Here is a 26,217-nt window from a genome sequence, read left to right as displayed (position 1 = left end):
TTGCTATACTTTTTATGTATTTTATTGAAATTCTTAAATAACTTCTTCCCTCTATTTCAACTCCTTGTAGATTATTGGTAGAAATACTTGTTGCCTGATACATACAGAAATATTTTACATTTCTTTTGAGATTTCTCCTTTCCTCAATGGTACCTATCAACTCACAGTTAAACTAAACTATTAATTTAACCAATTTCGAAGTATTTTCAGACATTGTTTTAAGAGAGGAGAGAGAACTGGGGAGAATGATGCATGGGTCACCAGAACTATTTGGGGCTTTTCTCAGGTCACCTAACATATCTTCAAGCTTTACACTTGCACCCAGCTTTGTAGGTATCCATGTGGGTAGCCCAAATTTTCATGGCAATCCCACATCTCTTTGCTGGGACTCTCAGATTTGCCTTTGCCTTCCTTTACTGCTTTGGGTCTTCCCAGTGATCTCTTCAGCTGCAGACAGCTTCATTCATGAGACAGCAATGGACAGCAATGGCAAATTAATAGGCATATGCTGGAAATTTTAAATGGAGGGTGACCTTTAAGTTCTGTGACTTCTGGGCCTCAGTGCTGAAAATCAGCCCCAGATTAGTTAGTTGCTGTGCTGGAAGTACTAAAGACTGTTTTACCTCACAGGCACTGTGAACACATTCTGAACTTACACAAAAGTTCAAGATATTACAATGTGATATCATAAATCTAGACAGGACTTGAAATTGCATATGTGTGCACACAAGGATTTGCTGACAGCAAAATCGGGTTTTGCATACAGGTTTGCATACAACATTGTTGTATAGGGCAAATCTTAGGGTTAATCACCAAYGCTAAAATAAGCTAAAGGCACAGAAGTGTACTTTTATAGAAATGAGAATAAATTGTAAAAGTAAGCCTTCCGCTTTGGAATTGATAGGGTAGTCAGGATTACCAACATTGAAAGGAAAGGACTCTTTCATTTGCACTTAGCAAAACAGGACGTGCTGCAGAGGACGGTTGAGTAGGCAGACCCAATAGCAAATGGGAGGTAGGTGTACTTGCCAATAGCCTGGGAGTATAATTATCATTAAAGTCACCACCATTAGGAATGCATATACAAACCTTGTGCACAACATGAGCCACATTAAACTCTTAACAGTGTGCACAGTTCCTCTCAAAGGCAAGGTGAATTAGACTTAGTCTTGGTCTGAGCTTTGAATTAGTGTCTCAGGTGAATTCACATGGACTCTTTTACCCCCTACAAACTCTTTTCCCAAGAACCTCAGGTGCTGAGGTATCTGGTGTGCATGTTCCCTAATGGTTTTTAGGTCATCTCCCAGGAGGGATTAATTTTCATCCACTTGTACATGGATATTTGGAGCACCATCAGCCAATGTGATTCCCACTGAGCAAAGCAAAATCAATTTTCAATGTATCTTCCCTTCTAACCAGCACTAAGCACAGTTGTTTACTGAATCCAGAGGTAGATATGATAACATTCACAAAAATTATTGTATATTTTCTCAAAGACGTTAAAAACTCTCAGTTCTGGCTAGTCAAAAAACAATGTATTGAAGAAGTTCGGTGATCTCAAAGGCTGGAAAAATGAGTAGTCCTGCTTTAAAAGAGGAAAAAAGCAAGTGAGAAAACTTCACTGATGTTATCTGTCTTATTCTCCAAAATTGTCTCCCATCACCCAAACCTCAGATGCTCAGTGGAAGGAGAAACCAGCAGTGCTGATGCTTCTGCTGGGTTCAGTGAGACATCAGCTCTTGAAAGGCAGTAAAGTGTCACTGCTGAATGTCAGCTTTAATGAAAAAGCAATGCAGCCAAACAGTCTTGGGGCCTATTGTCCATTTCTCTTTTCTTCTGAACAAAAAACTATTAGGAGATCAGGAAGAGCAATGGTAGAGATAAGTGAAGAATAGCACATGACAAGCTATGCAGACATAAAGCCCTATATGTGTGCCTCGGGGGCACTGTACAAAACTGTACAAAAAGCTGTGCTTTCATCATCTATTCTGAACTTGTCTGTTTTGAATATCAGGTAGCACTGATTTGGAAATTGAATGTAAATGATTGCAATGACATTAATTAAACTTTAATGCTTTCAGCCTAAGAACAAGGCTCTCTGGTTCCCACTTCCTCTCTTTTCAGATGCGACTGTCACTTACTGTTCTGTTCAAGCTGCCTCTCTTCTCCACATRCTAAGATGTGGAGAAGTCCTAAGTCCTCCTCTCTGAGGAGCAAAGCTTTGGCTTTGCACTATCTGCTCCCACTTGCCTGCCACATAAAGGTACTTCAAGCTCTCTGTCACTTCTTTTCCTACTCCACAAAATTCCCCAGGTCTGAGGTATTCAAAGGAGACAGGGAACAGGGAGCAGCCACCTTTGGGGAAGGCAGCTGATTCTAAAAGGGAGAATGCAAATCAGTTTGTAGCAAGATCTTTCCATAAGGAAAGCTTTCTCCTGTCTCAATCTCCATTCTGGCAGAGTATATTGAAGAGATTGAATATATTGATATATTCAATATATATTGGTATATTGAAGATATATTGAAGAGTCCTAAGGAAACGGGAGGTTTTAATAGTTTGAGTATGAAATAATATCTCAGGACACTGTATTCAGATGTACTATGCTGTGCTGAGCACACTTCACATTTGTCAAGASAATCATGACAATCAATCAAGTCAATAAGTAATTTCTAGCAAAATTAATGCTTTATGAAAGAGAGACAAAAGCTTTCTGTGCACTCAGTTATTTCTTTCACCTCGTTCATAATGGGCTATTTCCTTGTACATCACATGGTCTTTCTGCTTGTCTTCAATTGCTTCCTCAGAGGCTTCACTTTTCCCACAAAAGTACACAGAAAATACAACTGATTGCTATGAGTGCAAARGAAAGGTCACTATCAAGTCCACAAGCAGGACCTGTCTATCAACTGCAGATTTGAAAAAAAATCTCATTTCAACACTAAATCACATTTTCTTATCATGATGCTGGGAATCACAGTCTTGCTGTTGGCAGAGAAACTAGCAGTGCTCCATGGAGCCAAGTCTTGGYCTACTGCAGAGATATATTGCCAGTGCTATATTACCTACTCCCAAACAATTTCTTGAAATTGTCTCCCAGTTTCCATAAAAGATTTCTCGTGCTGTTGAGGCACCAAGACCAGAAACAGACATCTGTCCAGCAGATGTTTGCAGCTGCAAGCGTTTCGCTCTTCTTCCATCTGCTGTGTAAYATGGCAAGACAGCAGTCTACAGGAGAGCCACAGGAGAGCCCTTTAAAGAAGGAGTGGCAGCTCAGCACATTTAAGAAACTTCTTCTCCCTCTCTTTCATTTCATTTTCTCTTGCAAGCATTTTTATTATTCGTATTTCTTTCACGGCATGACAGCCAGCTTAATGGAGATCAGATAATCGGTTAAATTCCTGATAGCTATTTTGAAATCACACACTGAGTTACTGACCACAGACCCGTGCTATTTCATGTACTGGATGTGTGAGTTACCCTGTTTTCCAATCATTTCCAATCATGGCTGTCAAATACCCATCAGTGGCAATGCAAATGAGGCAGTGAAATGACTAGGTTGTCATACCATGCCTTTCCCTGAAGCAGCAGTATGTGTGGGCTGACTCTTCAAYGCAATGCCAACATGCCGTTGCTGCCCCATGACATGTAGCAGTAAGTCACTGCAGCTCCCTGCCCTCCAGGGTTAGGTGGTGCAACAGGAGTTGAGCAAAGACTYAACTGGGAGAGACTGGGAAGCTTTGCAAGCTGTGAATTGCTGTGGTGCGGCCTAAGCCTAGCTGTTTTGAGAAGATGTAACTGTAGGAGGAAGGAAAGTCAGAAAGGGGCTCTGCTGACTGCAGCTAAGTCTGGGATTTACCCAGGTAGACAGTTTTACAAAACTGATATTCAAAGTGAAATAAATCTGAAGCTTTTTGGCASAGTGCTCATGGTGCTCAAACCTGGAACATACCTCAGCGCTGCTCCTGCCCTAAGCTTTGAATGTCTTCTGCTTATAAAAAGAAAGAAGATACATATTTTTTTCCTCTTTCTTTTAGAAAGGAAGAACATAGAGCAACAAAAACCCTGAAGATACAGGTTGCAAGGCAGAGAATCATAGACCTTAAAGGTCTTAAAGCCACTGTAAGGTCCAAGGTAGCTCAACCTAGCCTTCACAGAGAAAGAGATCCTAATAATTTGTTAATATGCTCCATCTTTAATAACTATGTGACAGCATCAGCTTATACAGCTTAAAAGCTTTTGGCCCAGCTGCAGCTACTGAAAGTTTGTGCCAGAACATCTCCCATGATGAGTAGACACTGCCTTGTGCTTTACAACTGGAATGCATTCCTTGGTATTTTACATCCAATTGTCCTGGTGCCAAGGCTGTCCTTTGATTTAAGTAACTCTTCTCCCTCTCTGGTATCCACCCTCCTGAATTCATGCAAACCAGTCACAGGTTCTTCCGTGCATCAGCACTGCAAGGCATACAGTCCTGTTTTCTAGGCAGCACTGCATGGACATTTTGAGGATTTTTTTTCCTATTTTAGCAAGTCAACAGTTACTGACTGGAAATTTAATATTTTTCAGAGAAGCAAAAGACTGCAAGAGTGACATTTACTACAGGTTTAGTGGTGCAAACTCCTTTTTGTTCTTTGAATTTCTCTTTCTTCCTGCATCTTGCTCCCATCTAGGAAGCCTGCAGAACTTTGCCATGTTTATATTGAAAAAGGTGGTTGGTGCATTCCCAAACTTCTCCACTCACCAGCATTTGATTACAAATTTGCTTGCAGTTGCAGTAACTTCAGAAGGCAGAGGCATGCACTTCCCATGTATAAAACCAGGCTGTGGTAGCTGCTTGATGTTTGGCATGGAGGTAAGGACAGCTTGGATGAGGACCTTGGCATAACGTAAATAACTTTATATTTGCATATCTAATAATGAAGGCAAAGGACAAATTTCAGTAAGAACCATAATGAGAGAGCCCAATGGCCACCTCCTCTTTTGCTTCCTACCTCCACCATTCTACTATAATTTTTATTCATTTTGGTATAGACTGCATTGTTTTTCATCTTAGTCTTTTATAATTCCATGTAGCTGTTTGTTTTTTGACTGCTATCTGTATCAGATATTCCACCTCATGTCATAAGAGCAGAGGCCTAGAGCAAACCTACCCAATGATCAAATCCAATCATGGCCCATTACAGCATTGTGGAGTGTCTTTCCTAAAGTATCAAGTGATGTCTTAAAATAATCTTGCTCTGATTAAAAGGTTGTTCCAAACATCAACCTTCTAATAATTAGAAACCCTATAAATTGCAGGCTCCATTTATTTGTAGGTAGTTAATAATAATTTATTTTAGTGCTATCATTTGCCCTTTAACTTAAATAACTTTTGACCTTCTCTGAAGTTTACTCCCCTGATATTTGTATAAAGAACAATTCTATTTTATCTCCAATTCAAGCCTTTGTTTGTTTGGACTCCTTTAAGATCTGTTGCCTTTTTTGCCCCTCCCCCCCTCCCCCCCAAAATTGCTAGCACTCTCTGGCACCTTCTCTAGCTGAATTAATCTTTCCTGAACATTTATGACTAGAACTATACACAGAAGTACACAATAGGTCCAAGCAGCAGCTGATGACTTTAATGCCTGCACTGTGCTGAAAAAACTAACTAAATAAGAACATTACGTGGTACTCGTGTTTACCCTTTTCATGGGTGCATTTTACTGGTGACTCTCAGTCACCCAATGATTGGTCAATGCACATCTTTTCACTTCTTTATCGTTTTTATCTTGGTTCCCACATCATATCAGAATATACATGCAAAGCAGTTGACTTTGCCCTTTGCACAAGCAGATGTCACTTCCCAATGAATGAATACCATAATCATCTTCAAATTCTTGCATTAAGCTCTGTACTCTCAAGGTTAATATGCAAGTTTATATATGACAGTGTATCCAATGCTTTCTGGAGAATGTGCTGCTTAGCCAAAAGGCAATAACGTTATCCAGGAAAGCTTTCAAATAAATCTAGATTAATGTCTTCCCATTCTGCATTTACCTCTATGTCTTTATTTGTTCTCTTCCTCAGTAATTGTTCTAAAATCAGACTAATGAGTTTGTCCCAATTGCTTTTTCAATTCATGATTTTATTTTGTTTCTCAAAAATTTGGTTAATGCATTTCCTGTTCTCCAACATCTTGCCAAAGCATTTTTTAAAAAAAGATTTGCTACCAACTTTTGCAATTTGCAAGTGTTAATTATTTCGGTATTTGGAATTGAAAATTGATTACCTATTCCTCCAGCCTGAGATCATTACAATCTTTTTAGTTTTGATATGAGCTCTGAGGCAGTAGTTTTCATTTCTGCCTGCTCCTGCTCCTTATGAGGCAAGCGAGCTTCTTGGCTGCAACCTCACCATGTAGTGGCCCCATTTTTGCCTTTTTTGTTCTTTGTTAATGTAATTAAAGACTCTTTTTCTTTTTGTATCAATTTCTCTTGAAAGATTCATCACAACTCTATTTTCAGCAAGCTACCTTTTAGGTCTTTACCTTCTAAATTCCAAAAGATATCTCTCCTGGTAACTAGAGCCTTTTCCTGTCATTTTTAAGCTCTGCCCTTGAATCGAGTATATTTTCTTGTTTACTTTTTTTTTTTGCTTATTATTTTGGGGAGGATCATGGGTAGGGAGGGCAGATAGAGTTTGACTGTTACTTGTTAAGGCAGAGTGTCTCTGAAATTTTACTCCTCAACATAGTTCTGAAAATTTTCATTTTTAGTTTAAAGAAATTCAAGACTTTTCTCATTATTATGTATGGACCTCTGCGGTCCAGTTGACTTGCTGGCTCAATTCTCTACCTTATCAGAGTCTGTCTGTCTGAAATATGTATTTTTAAATCCATTTTCAGGCACATTTTCTTTCATCTTCTCATTTTATTTAAATAGAATTGACTCATGGTCACTGAAGACAAGATTTTTTTCAGCTCTTCTTCCTCTTTACCAAAACCAAGTTTAAAATAGCTTCACTACTTGGATCAGTAACTTTTGAAGAAACATCAGCTGTATAAACATCAAGAAATCTCTCAACTATGTCATTCATAACAATACTTATTCTCCAGTCTTCTGTAGCCTACACTGGTTTTATATTGAGTTCATTCATTAAATATATTACAATTCAATATGTGGTTGGATAAAGACCAGCTTCTACAATAAAGAAGTTAACATTAAATTAGAAAATAGCAACAACCCAGTGTGCAGCATGCAAAATAAGCACTTATAGTAGTAACTTTTGTTATGAAAGAAAGTCAAGCCAAAATTGCTTCACACAGCTGCGATGCAACAAACCAAAGGAGCAATTTAAACAGCTAGTACCTTCTATACTTACACTGTTTTTTTTTCCAGGACACTTTACAGTATGAGAAAAAAAATCTCTTTCATATGCCACCTTGTCCAATAACCTTAGCTTCATGACTCCTGGATCACGGCCCTCTGATCGCACACATTTGCAAGTATCTGTTGCTTTCCTGGGCAATAGGCATGAACTAGCTAGAGGCCACCAAGCTGAAATGCTGTTTCTGGAGCTAGTTCACTCCAGAGACAGCTTCCACAGGGCAGCACTGAAGAGACTGTGCTGGATTCAGCCCCATGTCTAGCTCCATGACAGCGAGTCTGGCACTGCCAAACATCCCCTCATCCTCAGGTAACACTTGAGACCCATAATACACACGTCTCTTGCCATAAAAGCACTATTCTGTTGGCTATGACATATTCTTCATGCTATATAGACATTTCAAAGTGTGAAGTTAGGAGAAAAATAATGAATAGGTCCCAGGGCCAGTGGATACTCCAAGGGATGATATAGTATAAACATAACTTTTGTTCTGTAGCTTCCTACAAGCTTTTTACAATACCACCTCCCATGCCTGCTCCATTGTATGGAACTATATTTATCATTTGACTTATATAATTTTAATTTACCCATTTTTCATCAGTTAGTCATCTGCCTCTGCTACAGCGGTTAGCAATTGCTTGTCACGACATTTCTAGAGACTCTTTGCCCACATGGCAATTAGGCCTGCATCCATTAATAGTCCCAAGTTTCCATATATTTTCTGGACAAGGCACTACAAATATCTATTACATATAACTGTGGATGGGACACTGTAAGTTACGACCTTTCATAAGRAGTCATTGGGGTACACCCTGTGATTCACCTGCCATACACTTGGACAATCTATGCTATTCTTATATTTATGCTCAAACTAAGCTAACTGTTACTCTAACTAAATTATTCATAGATCTGCATTTATCTGAAGCTTAATTATCATGGCTAATGATCAAAACTTGGAAGTTAAATGCTCCCATGATGACACAACCGTGGTAGAATTTCTGTCTCTGGAATGTCAAAGAAATCTCTTTCTGTACATGAATCCAATAATTAAGGTCTAAAACAGACCCTCTTGGTACAGTTCATTTCCAAAGTGATTTTAACTGTATAGACTGCACTGTCTTTGCTATTCCTTCTAACATATTTGCAGATTAACACATTTCTGTTTCTTCACCACCTTTCCTACTATTTTCAGCTTTCTGAACAACTCATGATCCTTACTGCCCGTCTTCAGGAATGATGCCTGGTCAGACATACTTCTTTTATCCAACTTTCAATCCTGCATCAGCTGAAAAATTCTTTTATTTTGTTGTCCAAGCTCATTCAGCTGGCATCAAAATATCTCGATGATCTATTTCTCAACTCATCCAGTTACTGAAGTGCCTTTTCTTCCTAATTGCAACACCTACCTCATTACAGCTTTCCATATACTTTTCTTTTTTTCTGTGAAATCTCTGAACATTTGTCATTCTTTTCTTCTTTTCCTGGGCATTAAAACTGTCATGGAAAAAGATATACATCTTTCAATCATTTTACCAGCTTGGCATCAAAAAGTCAGAAGGTCATAATTTTAGTTTGGTCTTTTATCTTATCACAGAATGCTTTGTGAAGTTCTCCTTTTTCTTCCTTTCAGCGCTGTCCTAATCTTATGCAGGAGGTCAGCCTGCTCTACCATTTTAATGCAAAAGGAGAATCAGAAGAGCAAAGTAGTTCATGCTGAAATGTCTTACACCCTGGTTACATATGGTTCTAGGAGTTTACTCTTTATTAGTCTTGTCTGCTGGAGATGTCCTTAGTATACACATACTTCGATGCTTTCTGAAGGACAGTTAACCCACACATCTTTTCTCCTTCATCTGGGGACTTGTATCTCTCTAGGAACGTCCCCTTCTGTCCATCTCACGTAGAGGACAGTGATTCAGCACTGCTTCTGGAGCAAGTCTCCAGGGCATGCTAGCCTCTCTTTTCTCCTTCATTGGAATCCATGGCCCAGAAGTCCAGGTAAGCTTGATAGTATGCTCCCACTCAAGGCTACATAACAGGCACAGGTCTTATGTGATATGGCTGATGCTTGTTCAAGCTCCCCGCAAATGCTGCTGAAATTCACCTTGAATTTCATGCAGTGCTGCTCACTGTTTCTCTCACACCCAACAGTAACCGTGAGGTTAGAGCAAACTCACATGATCTCCACCTCACATGGTCTCCGCCAACARGTTTCCTGCTGCCACGGAGCTTTCAGTCTGTTCAAGGCACAAATTAACAAGGAGGGTCATCTCCTTGGGAGTCTGCGAGATACCTCTCTGAAGAACCTCTCCAAAGCTGAAGACTGGATCTGGCTCCATTAAAAAAAAATGGAAAAAAAAAAAAAAAAAGGGAAGACTTGAATAGTGTTTGACTCTCACACAAAAATATTTCATGCATTATGGAGGACCTGCCTCATTCATTTGCTTTCTCTAGGCACACGTGGTGTGGGGATGAAGCCCACACATTGGCTTAGAATTTAATGTCCCCATTTAGCACTGAGGTAGTTTTTGGGGGAAACTTCTAGGCTACTTTCCTCCAAAAAGACTCTGGTTTACACACATCAAAACTGTTTGTGTGTATAGAATCAATAAAGGAAAAAAAAATYGGGATTTACTTCAAAATTGCACATTTGCTCCAACCTGAAACACAAACATACACACAGAAATTTTTAATGCAAATCACTTACAGAATACAAATGATGCAGGACAATCACAGTTGCATGGCTGGGCTGCCTCTGTGTTCAATCAGGGCTGTGTTTGGATGGGTTAGTAAGATATATTTTAAGCTCACCCTTTTTTTCTTTCCCAACTATAGGTTCCCAAAAGACTACAGTTCCATGGAATGTCTTTATAGTTATTGACTCCCTGAATATGTCCTCATCTTCATTTCACCTCTCCCTAGAAAACAGCTCCACCAACACAGCTGGCAAAAATCCTATTGATTCTAATGGAGCTTACCATCACCTACTGGTTTTGGAAACAATGAGTCTCTGGCATGTATGGATATGGAAGAGAAGCARTGTAGTTCCCATTTTGTTTCTTTTATTCTTTTATAAGGAACTTTGCCATCCTCACACTTCTTATGCAAGTGAATTGGGGGTTGTCAGGAAAAGGATGATGATGAGATAGGAGGCTTGCCCRTGGAAATGTCTCAATACCAGTTTCCTGTATAGCAGTCAGGTGCTTTATAAATAGAACCTCATTCCATGCAATGATATAATACAAATCTGTCACCCCACTTGACACGACCATATGATCTTGATCTAGTTGCTTGCTAATTACAGTTTGAGCTCATGCATGGAGTACAGACTGGGATAATATTAGCTTGGTCAGAGCAGCAAGTCTGACAGTGCCAGCAACAGGCAAGTGTCTGCTTCCAATCTCTGAAAGTGTCATATACGCATCTTTCCACCCCCAGGAGATAAAATCTTGGGTTCTCTCTCTTAATATGAATGATTTATCTTGTCATTCAGAGCCCTAAAGAAAAACCATGTGACGGTTTCTGTTAGTCATTCATTTGAGGAGAAAGATTATCTAATAGAGATGTCAACGTATATCAGGCATGTAAGTAATATATATTAATTAATTCTTAAAGCTTGAAAAGGTTTGCCAGACTCTAATCTGCAGGAGAAACAATTGCTAGCTTATGTCTGGTAAGGAAAATAGTGAGAGGAGAGGAGGAAGTCCAGAGGCATAATTGCAAAGACAATATTCCTGCTAATAGATTCCTCTAGGAAAAAAAAAAAAAAAAGGTTTTTCTTATCACTTTTACAATTGCACAAATAGCTCTGAACATTGTCAGTGGCACTAACCAGTCTTCCATCAATTCCTCTCTGTTGCTTTCCAGAGAAGCTCTGATTAGCTGCAGGAGTTCCAGAGCAGTGTGTCTGCAGGCTCAGGAAGACAAGGCTAATTAAATGTATTCAGCTCACACAGTGAAGGCTGTCTTAGACTAATATAGATTTAACTTTTTCATTACTTGAATCATAAAATCTGTAGGAACTGATGATTTAAGGCCTTTCATTCAGTAGATGAGCTTTCAGAATATGAAAGTTCCTGAATTTATTAGAACTCTATAGAAGAAGTGAAATAGTAGTACCATATCCTTTAGGCTTTGATGCATTTCTATTTCAGTCACATTGCTGTTAAACACTGAGGAAGTTTCGCCAAAGTATGAGATGGGACCTGTACCTGTGTTACAAAATCGTCTCTTAGCAGTTTAGCTGAAATTGCAAAGAAAAATGGTTTTCATTTTTCAAACTTGTATAAAACTGAAAGTAATTTTCTTCTAGAGAAAATCATCTAATCCTTTTTATAAGGAGTAAAATGTAAAAATTTTTAGCAATACAAACTAAATCTGCAGGTGTACTTCTATACCTGTGTTATTCAATCCTATGGCTGACAAATGAATCATTGCCTGTTTCATCTGTGTCCTTAAAGGCATTTAGTGCAAAATATTTCCTTAGCAAATGAAGACTTTCATTAAACTAATCTTACCATTAGAGCTATGGTATGATTCTTGCTTCTGAAGATGTTGATCAAGCAGTCATYTAGTAGAAAGATGAACTATACATGCAAAAAAGGTAATTATAATATTCCATCCTTGATGCGCACCTTTACACAAAGGAATGAAGTCCTGCCAACATTTACCTGTGCACCTTAATGCTAAGAGTAGCCCTACCACAATCTACCAAGAAGTAGTAAGGTCGGTAGTTATATCAAAATATGCAGGATCAGGATTGGAAAAGATGAGCTAACTGGAAATCCAAGTGTCTAGCTGGAAAGCTGGGTACTCAGTTCTTCAGATAAGGACCCATGTTTTTCATTACCTAGGTGGAAAAGAAAAAAGTTAAATCATTTTTTAGAAAATACTGAGGACATGTATATAATTAAAACACATGGAGATGCTAACTACTCTAAAAAGATTAACACCAAAATCCCATTTTTATGTATTTATTATTAACTGAGCATTGTGCACCCTCTTATTCTAAGAGTGCTTAATAGAAGTAAACTGGCTTTGGTAGTTTGCTGTTAGGTGGTAAACATTTGTCAAAGTTATCTGGGTAAATGCTGACATATTCTTGAACACCAAACATATGCAAACTTAACATATTATTTCAAAAAAGTCCATCACGACTGTGAGAGCAATGATACAAGTAATCTCTCTGGAAGTATATCTAACTGTCGCAAGAAAGAAATTTATTGTACAATTTGTCTCTATAAATATTGGGGAGGTGGGAAGTCTTTTGAAATTATATAAATAAGTTAAGGCAAGCAATAAGCAACTTATAATTTGCCCAACCAGCATGTTCTGAATGCATCAGTCTAGATCTAATTGTCCTTGATTCTAAGCTTAATTGTCCTTGAAAGTATTATAAGCTGCTATATTTTCACACAAATGAACTGCTCAGGAAGGATCTGTCAAATGTATTAGGTACAGGCTTTATTCTACATCAGACACATCCTTGCTCAAGGTGTTTTCAATAGAACTTTTGTATCTGTGGAAAGGAAAATACCATTCCTGAGTTCTGCTGTCATATCTTTTTTACCGCATTTAGTCAGATTAATTGAGGGCAGGAGTGTTTTTGTTGTGTGGATGCTAGAGCTGTGTAAATGTCAATGTCAATGACAGTGTCAATGACATGGCCCTGGAGAGACAAGAGCTTTTGCAGCCCCTAAAAACCATGGCAGCTGCCAGTTGCACAAGTTGCTCTGTGTATAAACTCATGTTGTAAAACAGAGAAGATGTTCCAAAACCAACTAAAGGGTTTACAGTCATATAATGTAGTCTTTCAACTAGCCCATATCCCTGTGCTAACTTAGAGTACAATGTGCCGGTTTATATTACAACTTGTGGCACATTATTTAGGATCCACTATATTTCATCAGCCCTACTGAGAAAGAAAAGTTAATGGTGGAAATATTCTTGTTTCCAAGTTAGAAAAGACATAACAGAGACAATTATTGAAAGYGTATGAATTTTCTGATTCTCCCATATGCAATATGAACCAGTCAATATAGTTTTTATTCCTAGATTTTTCCTATTTTAACAATTTTATGCCATATGCCTCTTTACTGAAGATGGATAGCCCTGCACTTACACCATTTGCTTCAGCAAAACTTATGAGTCTATCRGCACGAGCAAGGACTGTACAAGGAAGCATATTAGGGTGCTACCGAGATGTGCTACCCTGATAGGAAATGTACTTCAAATACCCAGCTGCTCTGTTCCCTCTTCCAAAAACCCCTTTTCTTCATGATAGAATCAAAAATCAGTTTCAGTTGGAAAGGACCTTTAGAAACCATCTGGTCTGGGCCRCTCACTCAGAGCAAGGCCAGCTAACATGAGGTTTCCAGGGAAAGAAACTGCAAAATGTGATCAGCAGGGTACCAAGTCCTGCCATTGTTTTGCTCCTTCAACCAGATTTGAGGAAATTCCCTGCAGTCACTGGACTATGGCACCAGGAAGCCGGGTTCAACATGAGTGTTATGTTTACAGATCTGTCCAGTCCTAGGAGATGACATATATTTCCCAGCCCATAGATTTTCTCAGCTAGTGAYTCAGTGAAGGAGAGCCCATGCTAGCAAAGATTCAGAGTAGGGGTTCACTTGTGGGTTTGTCTTTTTCTGCAGCAAAATGTTGCCAACCCAGGGACACATCTTTCTTGAGCGGAAGCTCTTGTACTGCTCTTCTTTCACCACATCTCCCACCAGAAGACATAAAGTCCATTTGGAAGAGGGGCAGATAACCTCTCAAGAGGCTGCTTAGTAATAACCACAAGACATTTCTCCATGGCTTACACTCATATGCACTTCCTCTCTAGGCTGGTAGGACACAGGCAGAGGCCGTGACAGTGCTCCAGAACACTGTGGGGCAAAGCTGAAGGACTCAGTGAAAGCCTTAGTGCTGCATTCTGCCCAAGTTGTGGGTGGGCTGGACAGCAATGAGGTTGCACATGCTCTGGCCTGGTCCATCCATGCCACTTCATCTGGGAATGCCAGGGGACCAAGCTGGGGCATCCACCTTGGCTAGTGGCTGCTCTTCAGAGGTGGGAGGTCAATGCTGTGCCAGGTGACAGAGCACATCTTCTGAAAAATCAAACTTGTAACTCTAGTTTCTCTGCTCCACCAGAGTCCTGGATACAACCTGTTGCCCCATAGCAGGAACAGTGTCCTTGGAATCAAAGCGGAAAGYAAAGTGCTGCTCCTAAGAAGTTAAAATGAGGCATTTATGGGGAGATGTTTCTCACACAGGCTGGTATCCTGCCCCCATGGTGAATGAGCACTTGAACACCCCTCCTTCTCCTCTCACTCAGCACAACTACTCCRACCATAGGCCATGTTTCAGTGCTGGATGCTGGCTAGGGCCATGCAGATTGAATCTTCTTTTTTTTTGGTGGTGTTAACAGGATCAATGCTTTTGCCTGTTTGAGACGTCATGTGTTGATCCCTGAAGTAAACCAGATCAGAAGTTGGCAGCAATCTTGACAGCTTATTTTTCCTTGCAGAACAATGTCATTACTTGTGTTTTTGAGAAGCACAAACCTCATGCATAAAACATATTTCAATTGCAGAAGAAAACAAAAAAAAACCAAAATGCACAAAATAAAAACTTGCTATTAGCTGTATATGTTACACTTAGATTATCAGGAATTATAGTTGTCAGGTTTTTTCCTCCTATTTTTCTCTGGCTTATCCACACTGATCATTTGACAGTAATCAGATCTTTTGTCCACGTAGCCAGCCGGTTTATTAATTATTATTCTTCTTTTGTTTTGTATGAACCCTTCACATTACAGTGAAGAAATCTGTCTCACTGAGAAAATGTGATTGTACTGGTACAAAAATTGTCCAGAGATTCAGGATATACCTTTCTAAAAGAAAAAAAAAAGTACCAAGTTGATGTTGTTTCTCGGGGTTTTGTATTGAATATTTAATCACAGCATATAATTGTGAGACTTGTTTTTAAGTCATCTGGCTTTGAAGTTCAGCATGAAAAAGTGTGTTGCTTTAATGATAAGTGTGTAGGTTGTGACAAAAAAAAATGAATGTTGGTCTCATTATCCTCTTGTTCTTTTTTTTTTTTTTTTTTTTGTCTCCAAGCTGCCTGTCTCGTCCTGGGTTGTATGATTTTTCCTGATGGCTGGGATTCAGATGAGGTAAAACGGATGTGTGGTGAAAAGACAGACAAGTACACGCTGGGGGCTTGCTCAGTCCGCTGGGCGTATATCCTGGCTATTATTGGAATCTTGGATGCCCTGATCCTCTCATTTCTGGCGTTTGTGCTTGGCAACAGACAAGACAGCTTGCTAGCAGAGGAGCTCAAGTTGGAAAACAAAGGTAGGACTGCTTTAGAAACACTATTATGGGGTGGCCTCAAGGGAAAATGCTTGAAAACCACGATCTCTTTCTTTTTATTTTATATGTAAAACTTAGAATGCTGACTTGCCTTCTAATTTGCTGGGAAAGAGGAAAGTGCAAGTGGGACAGAGGATGTGACAGTCTTCAAAATTCAAGAGAGTTTGAAATTGCCATAATGGCTACACTGTGAAAGAACTAGCATGACTGATCCTGAATATTTATTTCAAATTTCAGGGATATTCTCATGTTACCCCTTGTACATYATTTCATTAGAATTCAGTTTTCACTATCTCTATCTTCTTCCATTCCCCATACGAGATGTGTTCATTTGGTTCCTTTAGGGTTTTACAGTAATATGAATGTCTGTAATGTAGGGTTTTATGATAGATATTAGCTCAATAGACAGCAAGGAGGAAGTGGTTGGCTTTGGGAGATAGATTGGCAGTGAGCAAYGTCACGGGACAGGCTTTATAGCAAGGCACCGGTGGACTCAGAAGCAGGGATATATCCTGCTCCAGGAGCAGGGATAAAGAAACTCTGTCTCTTGTTTTACATTACTACAGCTAAATTGTCATCTCACATGAATCTAGGTCAATAACTAAATACTCACACAGTGCTTTGGGAATAAAATAGCATTCTAGATAAAGAACATAAAACTGTAAGGAAAGCCCTCCTGGCTCAGACCAGTAGCTCAGACCACCCTGRTGCGACAGGAGAAACTGGGGAGCATGGCCAGGCTGTGCAGTCCCTTCCCCTGGTTCTCTCCTGGCATCAGAACTGCTGCATTTGCTGTGGTAGATATCACCCTCTGTGATAGCTACCCTCTGTGATATTTATACAGCCCTCTGTGATATCTACCAGAGGTCCAGAGGTTGTCCCTCCTGGACCTTGGAAGGGACCTCTTGTCCCTGAATCGGTCTAATCCCTTCTGAACCAGCCCACCCCGTCAGCTTGCAAACACCCAGGGGCAGCGAGGTCCTGAAGCCCACTGCTGACCAGTTCTTACTTTTGTCTGTGTTGAACTGATCCCCTTTCAGTTTTACCAGGTGTCACCTAGGCCTTATAGTGCAGGATTCTGCATTCAGTTCATCGAGTGTCTTTTTAAGTTGGTAGGTTGCTTCTAATAATAGCCGAGATTTTAGGAGCTGTTCATCACGGTGTGAGAAGCCCAAAACTGCTTGGCAGTCCATGTTGTGTAAAAACAGCTGTTCTCAGTTCTGCTCCTGACAGATTGTTATTCATATATCCAAAAGTATCATCACGCTGGTACCTGGCTGCTGAACTGCAGATGGTCAGCACCCTAAGGCTAAAGATAAATGGACCTGAAGATTGAACTTAGCACACAGCTGTAGTCCTGGTTAGGCAAATTAAAGGAAACGCATGTCGTGCATTAAGGAAAGTGTATGTTGCTTGCAATTACCTGTGTACCCCTATTCTGCAGCAAAACTGAGGACAACAGTTTCCAGGATTGTTACAGTGACCCTTTTCTACGCAGATAATATTATTCTACGTTTGAAAATTAAAATACATAATCAAAGGGGATTCACATATATGCGATGAAGGGCTTGCTGCATTACTGTTGTGTCTAACTACTCTGTGCTATGCAGTTGTCATGAACCTAACAGCTAGGTATATCTTATATTAAAGACCCTCATCTGCACCTTGTAGACAAAAAGAGCCTCTTCTGGAGGCTCAACACCTCTCATTTTTGTTGGAATAGTCCCAATAGAAATGTGGTACGGTACCAGGTTCAAGGCAAATCAGAACTCAACAGAAAGGAACCTCCTTCCACAATCAAGCCCAATATCAGCCACTTTTTAAATTGTCCTTCACATAAAAAGGAAAAGAAAAAAAATGACTTCTGAAAAAAAAAAAAAAGAGTTCTCTTCTCCCTTTTCACAAAAAGATTCTGCCAAGTCAGGAAAGGCTCRGTCCAAGCCATTCCCACACTTTCTGGTATTTCCCTGCCATCTTGAGTTGTTGCAGGGCATGGCCCTGCACCAAAGTCATCTTGGGAGAGCCAAGGAGAGGATGCCGCAGGGCATCTGGGCACCCTTTGGAGATGTGGAGGTAGCAGTGCCAGTGGGCCAAACAGCTCTACATTTCCCTGTGGGGAGGTCTCACCTAGCAGCCCTGTTCCTGCCCATGTCCCTTTGGGCCTTTGCCTGCTCCAAGGGTCAGAAGACCTGGACAGACAATCATGGGGCCRTTGTGAGGGGCTGCTCATGGCTTGGGAACCAGGGACACTTGCTCTGTGTTGGTGGTGATCTCCTCTGGTCACAGTCTTTAATGCCCTGTAGGTGAATGATAAGCAATTTATTGCCTTAACAGTCATGGAATMCACTGTGGTTTTTTGAGGAGAGAGCATCTGGGGAGTGACCTATACTGACTCTGGAGAGTATGTTGCTGTCCTGCATGTGCTGGAGGTCCTTCCCCTCTCCGCTCTCCTTGGGCATTTCAGGTGAACTTCCTGACCAGGCAGTACCCAAGTCCTGCAGGGCAATCCTGAGTGTGCACCCTGCAGCTAACAGACAAATTCGGCCTGCAGGCTGCCTCCAACGGCACTCAGAGGAGAGTATAGACAGAAATATTCCAAGCAGGGTGTTATCCTGTTCCTCAAGGAGCCAGCACCACAGCTGGATGGGATGGATAAGCAGGGGACCTTTAGTGGAAAGGAACCTCCTAGTGTCCTCTCTGCTCTTCCCCTGCTGCATAAGGCCCATTCCCACATATGTACATACTGTTGGGTGATTGCTCAGCAGAGGGAGAAAGACTGCAATTTAACTGTGTAGGCATTAACAGTCGTTAGTTATGTGGAAAAATCTTCAAGAAAAGAAATTGTTAGGAAACATCTGACAGCTCCGCAGCTGCTCGCAGTCAGATGATGRCCCTGACCCGAGGAGTCACCGCAGATCAGCTCCTGTGGCTCCATAACGAGCGTCCACGGTGACGGTGCTGGGAGCATCTGACGCCGCTGCCGCCAAACACACGACGGGTAAACACACTTGGATGGCACACAAAGCGTAACGGGATGGTGGGAAGGTGAGGGAATGACAGAAAAAGAACAAGTTGTGCTTGTAGGTGGACTCGACAAGCTGAATTGTCCACCTGCTCTGTGCTTTTGAATGCTACAGCRCTGTATATTTACATAGGTTAATGAATGCTTGTAAGGAATTTGACTTTTGAAGTTATTCATGGGAGAAGACAGGCGTATTTTTGCCATACAAGAAAGTTTCACTTTTCACTGCCGGATAAAAATAGTACTTAGTCATTTCTTATTTGCTTAGGTTAGAGAGAAAACTACCACAGTAGTGTCACATCTGACAAATAGAAGACAAGTGAGCAGGTCTTTTTCAAGGTATAGTCTGCTTMATGTATTTTCCTAATTATGCAAATTTTATTCAAAAATCTGTACCATTTTCATTTTTAAAATCATCTTTTAAAGGAAAGAGACATTTCTCAAAAGACTTGCACATTATATTTATGCTATTTGCAGTTAGATGGGAGAGAACAGTATTGCACAGTTGGCTTTTATTCATAGAAACTAATAGTAATGACTAAAAGGCCTGCATGTTATTAAACTAATGGCATCCAGGATGATAACAAAAATCGTTGGATTTCATCTAAGCCTTAAGGTTCATCAACACCATTTTGAGTGAGGTGCCAACACCAGGCCTAAACCTTAATATGCAACAACATAATTTAACATTTTGAACCATAATGCCTTAATGATATAAAATTAAAGTTCTGGCCAAAGGGTGAAGGGATTAAATGAGATGTTTCAAAAAGAAATTGAGAGTACAAAGCAATTGCTTTTATGGTAGAAGGTGGTAATATAATCTGTGTTTCAACTCATAAATACATGAACATTCAGAAGAAAGTGTCCTATATAAGTAATAACAGTCAGACCAGGTGCATGATGCACTTTCTTTGTGGGCAGCTGTGTCTTTTCTGGTGGATAAAACAGCTTCACAAAGCATTTATGTTTAATGTTTGACTCATCTTTTGGGGCCAGATGGGCACAGATAAGCAATTTGCACTAAAGGTTTCTCAGAGTTACGAGCCTGAGGCTGAAAAAAGATAAAAGTATGAGAGATTTGAAGGATTTGTCTACCTGTAATGACTGCAATTCACACAGGCTCAAACTACACTGTATTTTCTCCCAATAGCCAGGCTGCAGAGACCTCAGTGCATGATGCCCGGCCAAGTGCTTTCCCAATGCATTGACATTTGCACCTGGTCCATAGCGGTGGTGCAAGCACCTGACCAGCTTGCATAAGGTGCAGGAGCTGYACTCACTGCACAGTAAACAGACTTGAAGGCAGAACTAAGGGGAAGCCACTTCTTAATGACAAAGCAGTTTTCTGTAAAAGGAAAAATAAATTTTGTGGGGAGATTTGTGCGCTGGTGGCAAGCAAATCRTCTTCTGTAAACAGAAATGTGATTTCTGCTGCCATTCTCTATACAGGAAAATTATAATTTAACCCCTTTTTTAAGCCGTGTACCCCCTCACACCTCCTAACACAATACGTGAGCACCTTTTCACTTTAGTTAGCATATCCTTTCATATCAAAAAAAAAAAAAAAGCAGTGTTGCTGTCAGGCTGTTTCCTTTCTTTGAAGGAAAGAAGGTCCCTCTCTTCTCTTCATATCTGCTTGCCTCCTTCCAATCTTCCTTTCAAAAAAGTTCAGGAGTGATCGACAAGGTCTCTACTCCAGCCTCTTGCCATTTCTCTGTGGCTCCATGTTCAAAGCACTTCAGGGGGCTTTGAACTCAGGACCAGCCTGGCCGGCTGAATTTCCATATAAGAAGGAAAATGTGGAAGAAACTCTTGGGGGAGCATTCTGGGATGAATTGCTGCAGACAGCCTACCACTTGAGTCTGCCAGATTGCAGCCAGCCAGAGAAAGCTGGAGCTATGTCAGAAGGTTTATAGCGGTGCCTCAAAGGAGAAGTATTTAGGTACCCTGCTTTCCAAAGGCAAAATCAGGCTGTTCTTTGAAGCTCCTAGCTCTGAATTCCAGGTTGGGAATTCCTGGCCCTGATTTAGAGCTTCAAAACATGATTCTCTGCCATGTCAGCCAAAAACAAAGTTTTGTCCCGGTTATGAATAGCTCACATGCTCTTTTTCAGCTGCAAGCAAGAAGTGGCTCACCAATTATTCATATTATCGCTGCAATTAGATCCCGTTGATAATTTCTTTGCTTAATTGCAACCTGTTTTCCATCATGTATCACCTCTACAGTGGGCTATAGGAGACTCTGGCTACCACAAAGTATACAAATGGTACAAGAGCCTGGAGACTGAAATTCCTCAGACCAAGGCAGGCAGAATTTCAAAGTATGTTGCAAGTTTCAGTAGAAATTTAGGAGAAGAAAATGGGAAGCAGAACCTGAAGCCAAATCACCCAGCTGCTTCACTACGGGCTTAGAAAACCATTTCAGATCTTTCCATGTGGAAGTGTCTATTTTTGTTCTTCTGGGTGTGCTAGAAGCAGAGAAAGAAGCTACTTATATTTTTCTGCCTGTATTGCAGGGCAATGTGGCAGAAGTCTTACTTTGTTCATAAAGTATATTGACATTCAGAGCTGAAGGGTTAGATTAGAAAAGCTAAACAGGGGTGGTACAACTCCTGAAAGTATATGTCCCGAAACTTAACCAATAATAAAATATTTTAGCAAGCAAATACTTTAACAGTATGTTAGATCATTATACCTGTGAGGGAGACAAATGAGGTATCAAAACTAAAAGTATAAWGTTGATTAAAATACCTTATTAAATAAAGGTCAGTCTTGCACTAGTGCTGATTGATTTATCAGCTGATCCAACAGTTCCTTTCCAACTCTACTTTCTGTAATGAGAAAGTAGAATCAGTCCTAAGCATATGCACTAATTACTTAACTGAAGAACTGGATGCCACAAATAAGAAGACCTGGTTCCCCACTGATTAATGAAGGTAAAACATGACGAACTGCTTTCTATCCCGTACCTACATCCCGCTTTTCATTAATAGCACTGTTAAAGAAATTATATTTCCATCTTTGTGTTCCCATGACATGAGGGACAAAGTGTCATAGTTTGGAGACCTGAAGGTAGCCAGAGTCAAAAAGCTAGGTAGCTTCCAAAACTTCCATGTGAGATACCATGGGGAACTCAGCATTGTATGGGCACCATGCTCAGCTGAAAACCTGTGCAGAGCAGCAGACCACAGGGGCTTAGAAAGCAGAGTGGCACGAGGAATTCACTATCCAAAGCATTTATTGAGTCAAGTGCAAAGAGAACAGCTGAAGCAAAGCCACCATGAAGCTAATAACTGTTTATTTCTGTGGCCTCAACCCCTGTGCTCAGGATCCACTTAAAATTTCTAACACATTTGTAAAGCTCACACTAACATCTATGAAATTCAACACAAAGGGCAGAATGCAAAACCTTATTTCAAATGCATGGTGCTATACCAGCACAAAAAATAGCTTTGCTTGTTCTATTACGCCCCAAGGAACATAAAACAATTTTCGAGATGAGTATTTTAAATTCTGAGCTATATTTAATGAATAACAGTGATTAATGTRTGTAAATGCAGAAGTAGAATAAAAGTGCAGGTAGGTTAAAAAGAAATGTGTCTAATTTAGAGTTTATTATGAATTTGTTGCATCCAAATTACACAGTAAGTTTTGGAATTTCCACCTGTTTATTTTGCCCAATTTTTTTTATGGCAAAAAGAACACATTGTATATGCAAAGCCAAGAATTTATTGCAAATCTCATTAAAGTTTAAGCAGTCGAATTAAAGAATTATTAGTCCGGTTATTATGATGCCAGCATTTATGGATTCAGATTGAATGCAGCTAAGATGATACATACACAAACTATCTACTACCTATCCCTTCAGCTGGTCTTAGTGGCCCATGAGCTCAGTCCCCCACTATGGCAGGCAGATGCTTTTTTAAATTTCTGGAGCTCCATCCATTACCAGTTAARGTTAGCCCAGGACTATCTATCCCCAGTAAATTCATGTTATGTTTTGTCCCATTATTCTTGAGAATAATCTCTGAAGTTCTGCATGAAATTGAGATCACAATAATCAGTTTGTGTTTGCCCAGATATATAGTAGATTGACTTCTGTTGTAAACTGAGACCCTCACTGAAAAAAGGTTGTACAGTTCAGATGCTAAAAATAATAATGATAATGATGATAATGATGATGATGATGATGATGATGATGATGATGATGATGATGATAATAATAATAATAATGGCCAATTTGCTCTTCCCTTTTGATTTCCTGATCTATACTTCAGTCTCACTGTGGTTTCCCTTTTTCCTCTCCCTTGCTTGCCCAGCTACCCCCTCCTTTCATAGAGTCTGTGTTTGTATCACWTTTGCCTGTCAAATCTCTTTATTTCACTTTTATTTCAGATATTCAACTTTCCTAATCCCAGGACTAGGTGTTCCTAATTATAGGGAAAATATATAATCTTTTAAGCAAATCAAAAATAAAAGGAAAAGGGAATTTTTCTGTTTTCGAGATATGCCTAGTATTACTTCCTAAGGTCTAATAGTGGAAGCATTATAAATGGCATTGTCATTCTTAGCCTGTTTGGGAAAAAGAATTGAATGTTTATCATATAATAAGTATAAATGAGTTGTTATAGTTATCATTCAGATCAAAACCTTCTGCAGTGACAAATTCCATTTTTTTAACAGGAAAAGGATGCTGCAATTCATCTCCTGTCCAGTATAGTCAAAGCTTTCTACCTTTTTTCTAAGAAAAAGATTTGTGAATTGTCTGGCTTTGACAGTTTGAGGCACTTAGTACATTTCATTTCTAGATCATCAGTTCAGGTATAGCCCATATTTGATGAAAACAAATTGAAAATTGAATCTAGAGGATGATGACCGAAGCGTGTAAAAAAGGTTCTGCCCAGCTGATATTAGATAGATGCCAATATAAATACATATATCTTAACCCTGTACTTTAAAACACTCTCACTAGGAAGTCTCGGACAGGAATGGAGAATATCCCTATGAATGTTTTCATCATTGGACTCTGAGCTTTAGGTATTTAAAACCTATTTTCAAAATTGCTGAATATCTACAGGTTATGAAGAATTGGCCTAAACTTGTCACTCAGCTCTTGGAAAACCATGTTGTCGGTATCAAGTACCACACACCCTACAAGTGAAGCACCTAGAGGTCTCTTTTGAAGAACATCAGCTGCTGCCTCCTGATAAGACAGTCCCTGTAGGTGAGGTGTGTGATGGAGATGGATGGTGCATGTGTGCACCCTGGCAGAGCCAATGTGTCTTGGCAGGAACATGCGGCACAGCCAAAGGTTAATTTTTGATGACTTGTATCTGCCTGAGGAAGTGCAGCTGTCTCMTAGCATCCCTGCTCTTCCTCAGCATTTGGATCCTGCTGAATTTAACCCGGCATCTGACACACTTTCCTCTGTGTTTCCAAGAAATTTAGTCTTCAGTGATTATGCTTTGGCTTTGTCTGCCATTTTCTAGTGACAGATTTGATACCAATTCCCAAAGAACATATTGAGAAATATAAGGTAAAAATAGTCCTTCTGTGCTTCACTCTCCTGTGTGTATAATCCGATGCCAATTCTAAATTTGTATTCTCATAGAAAGGAGGAATTCATCCCATAGAGCAATAAGTARCTGGCCCTCCTATCCTTCCAGAACAGCATTAGTATTGTTGCTTTAAAAAAAAAAAATAACAGGCAAAACAGCATTGACACTATAGGGACAGTGGATGCACTTGCACACTGTGCTACACACTTGAATAGAGTAAGTAAAGGAGTAGGGGTTTCCTATTCAAATTTGCAACAGGTCCAACTTCTGTATTTAAAATTGCATACTTTCAGAGACAGCAAAAARGATGGAATTTCTGATTTTTATATTTTCCATTCCTTAAAGAAACAAGAGTATCTTCAAAGTCTTAATCTGAAGATAATCAACAACTTTGTAATTCTRGACTTATTTTCAGCAATGTCTCATTGATTCCTGGTAGTACTGTGTGTATCCACTAGACCTCAGACTAAATAAACCCAATTTGGAACCCTTTTCTGACAAACTGTAAACTGAGCAAGAAACATCATTCAAATAAATAAAATCTTTGGATGGTGGTTGAATTTAATGYTTATCTCTAGCTATAAAAATGCTTTTATATTGGCACATTTCACTTTGATATTTTAAAACAAAAAAAAGACTTTCTCCTCAAAATAATTTCCTTATAAAATTTTCTTATCCACTCATCTGTTTATGAATCCCCTCCCCTAATAACTTTTAAACCATTTGTCCAATTTCAAGTCTGACAAAAGGTTAACCRTCTTAAAAATATCAGCCTCCTGGAGGCTGCCTGAAACATCAATGGCCAGATGAACCAGAGCACATTCAAGAGTGATGATTTATGTGAGATTTATGCTCCCCAGTACATGACAAGGTCTACCATAATGATTGAAGACACAAAGTTTACCACAGCTAAACAAGCTGAATGGGCATGGGCCATGCCTAGAAAGCTTCTGCCATCTTCCAGAAGATACTGTCAACTGTTGATAATAACAGGTGAAATACAGGATAGCTTAAAGATAGATTTATTGTCATTGGCTATTTTGCTTTCCATCACCACCAAGTTGAAGCACACTGGTGCAAGTGGTCCTGTAGTCTAGCTGCTTTGTGGATGAGCAGAGAGCAGGATTCATAAATACTGTCAATCAGCACTGCACAGCAATATCCTCTTAAGAGAAAAAGATAAAGAGCTGGCCTGGGAGATTCAGCATTTTGAAGATGCAGCAATTCTCTTGTTACAGCTGAGGGAAATGTGGGATGAAAGCAAGYGCCGCTAGCATTCACCCCAGCAGGCATCTGCTGCCTCTTATGTTGGAGCTGTGTCCAACGCCTCCCACACACATTGCATGGCATGGACGGGTCACTGGCAGCTCAATCTGTGGCCGGAATAAACCTCTGACATGGGATCTCTGTTGTGCCTAAAACAAGTTAAACTGCCCCAGACTTCTCAACAGACACTATTCCAACCAACCTTTTGGTTGCTCTTTTCCCTTTGGAAAAGGAATTTCCCTTAGGAATCCTAAGGGATCCTCTAAAGGATCCTAAGAGGAATCCTCTCTGTATCAGCATCTAGTTGAGTGTGGGTTGTGTGTTTTTTGCACCAATGTAATTCTACTGACTTCAGTTACTCTAAGCTTTGCAGCAGCATAGGTAAGATCATAATCAATCTTTGTTCTAAATAACATACTCATGGACAGCATGAAGATCGTTTCCTTCTGGAATATAAAACCCTGTTATGCTCCATTCAGCTGACTAACGAGAATAACCTTGAGCCTGAATTATAACTCCCGGTTCAAAGCATCCRAGAAAGGATGGGAAGAAAGCACGGTTGCTTATAACTAGTGGAAAAGGAAGTTTTTAATTCAATCACCTCATACAGTAGGCTAGTTTTGGGAAA

The 26,217-nt window shown here is 39.9% G+C and overlaps 1 protein-coding gene across 3 annotated transcripts in view; it reads left to right on the top strand.

The window, feature by feature from the left end:
- The window catches only part of LHFPL3 (LHFPL tetraspan subfamily member 3), a 232,929-nt gene that overhangs the window by 146,071 nt on the left and 60,641 nt on the right, over positions 1-26,217 (top strand). For all 3 annotated transcript variants that reach the window (XM_026046395.1, XM_026046398.1, XM_026046396.1), the window contains exon 2: positions 15,490-15,726. In XM_026046395.1, the coding sequence (XP_025902180.1) occupies positions 15,490-15,726 (237 nt within the window). The remainder of the gene's footprint in view (positions 1-15,489; positions 15,727-26,217) is intronic.

The sequence above is a fragment of the Nothoprocta perdicaria genome, unplaced genomic scaffold, assembly GCF_003342845.1.
Source record: "Nothoprocta perdicaria isolate Ctin4 unplaced genomic scaffold, notPer1 scaffold_44, whole genome shotgun sequence".
NCBI classification, from domain to species: Eukaryota; Metazoa; Chordata; class Aves; order Tinamiformes; family Tinamidae; genus Nothoprocta; species Nothoprocta perdicaria.
This window is presented reverse-complemented; position numbering and strand designations above follow the sequence as displayed.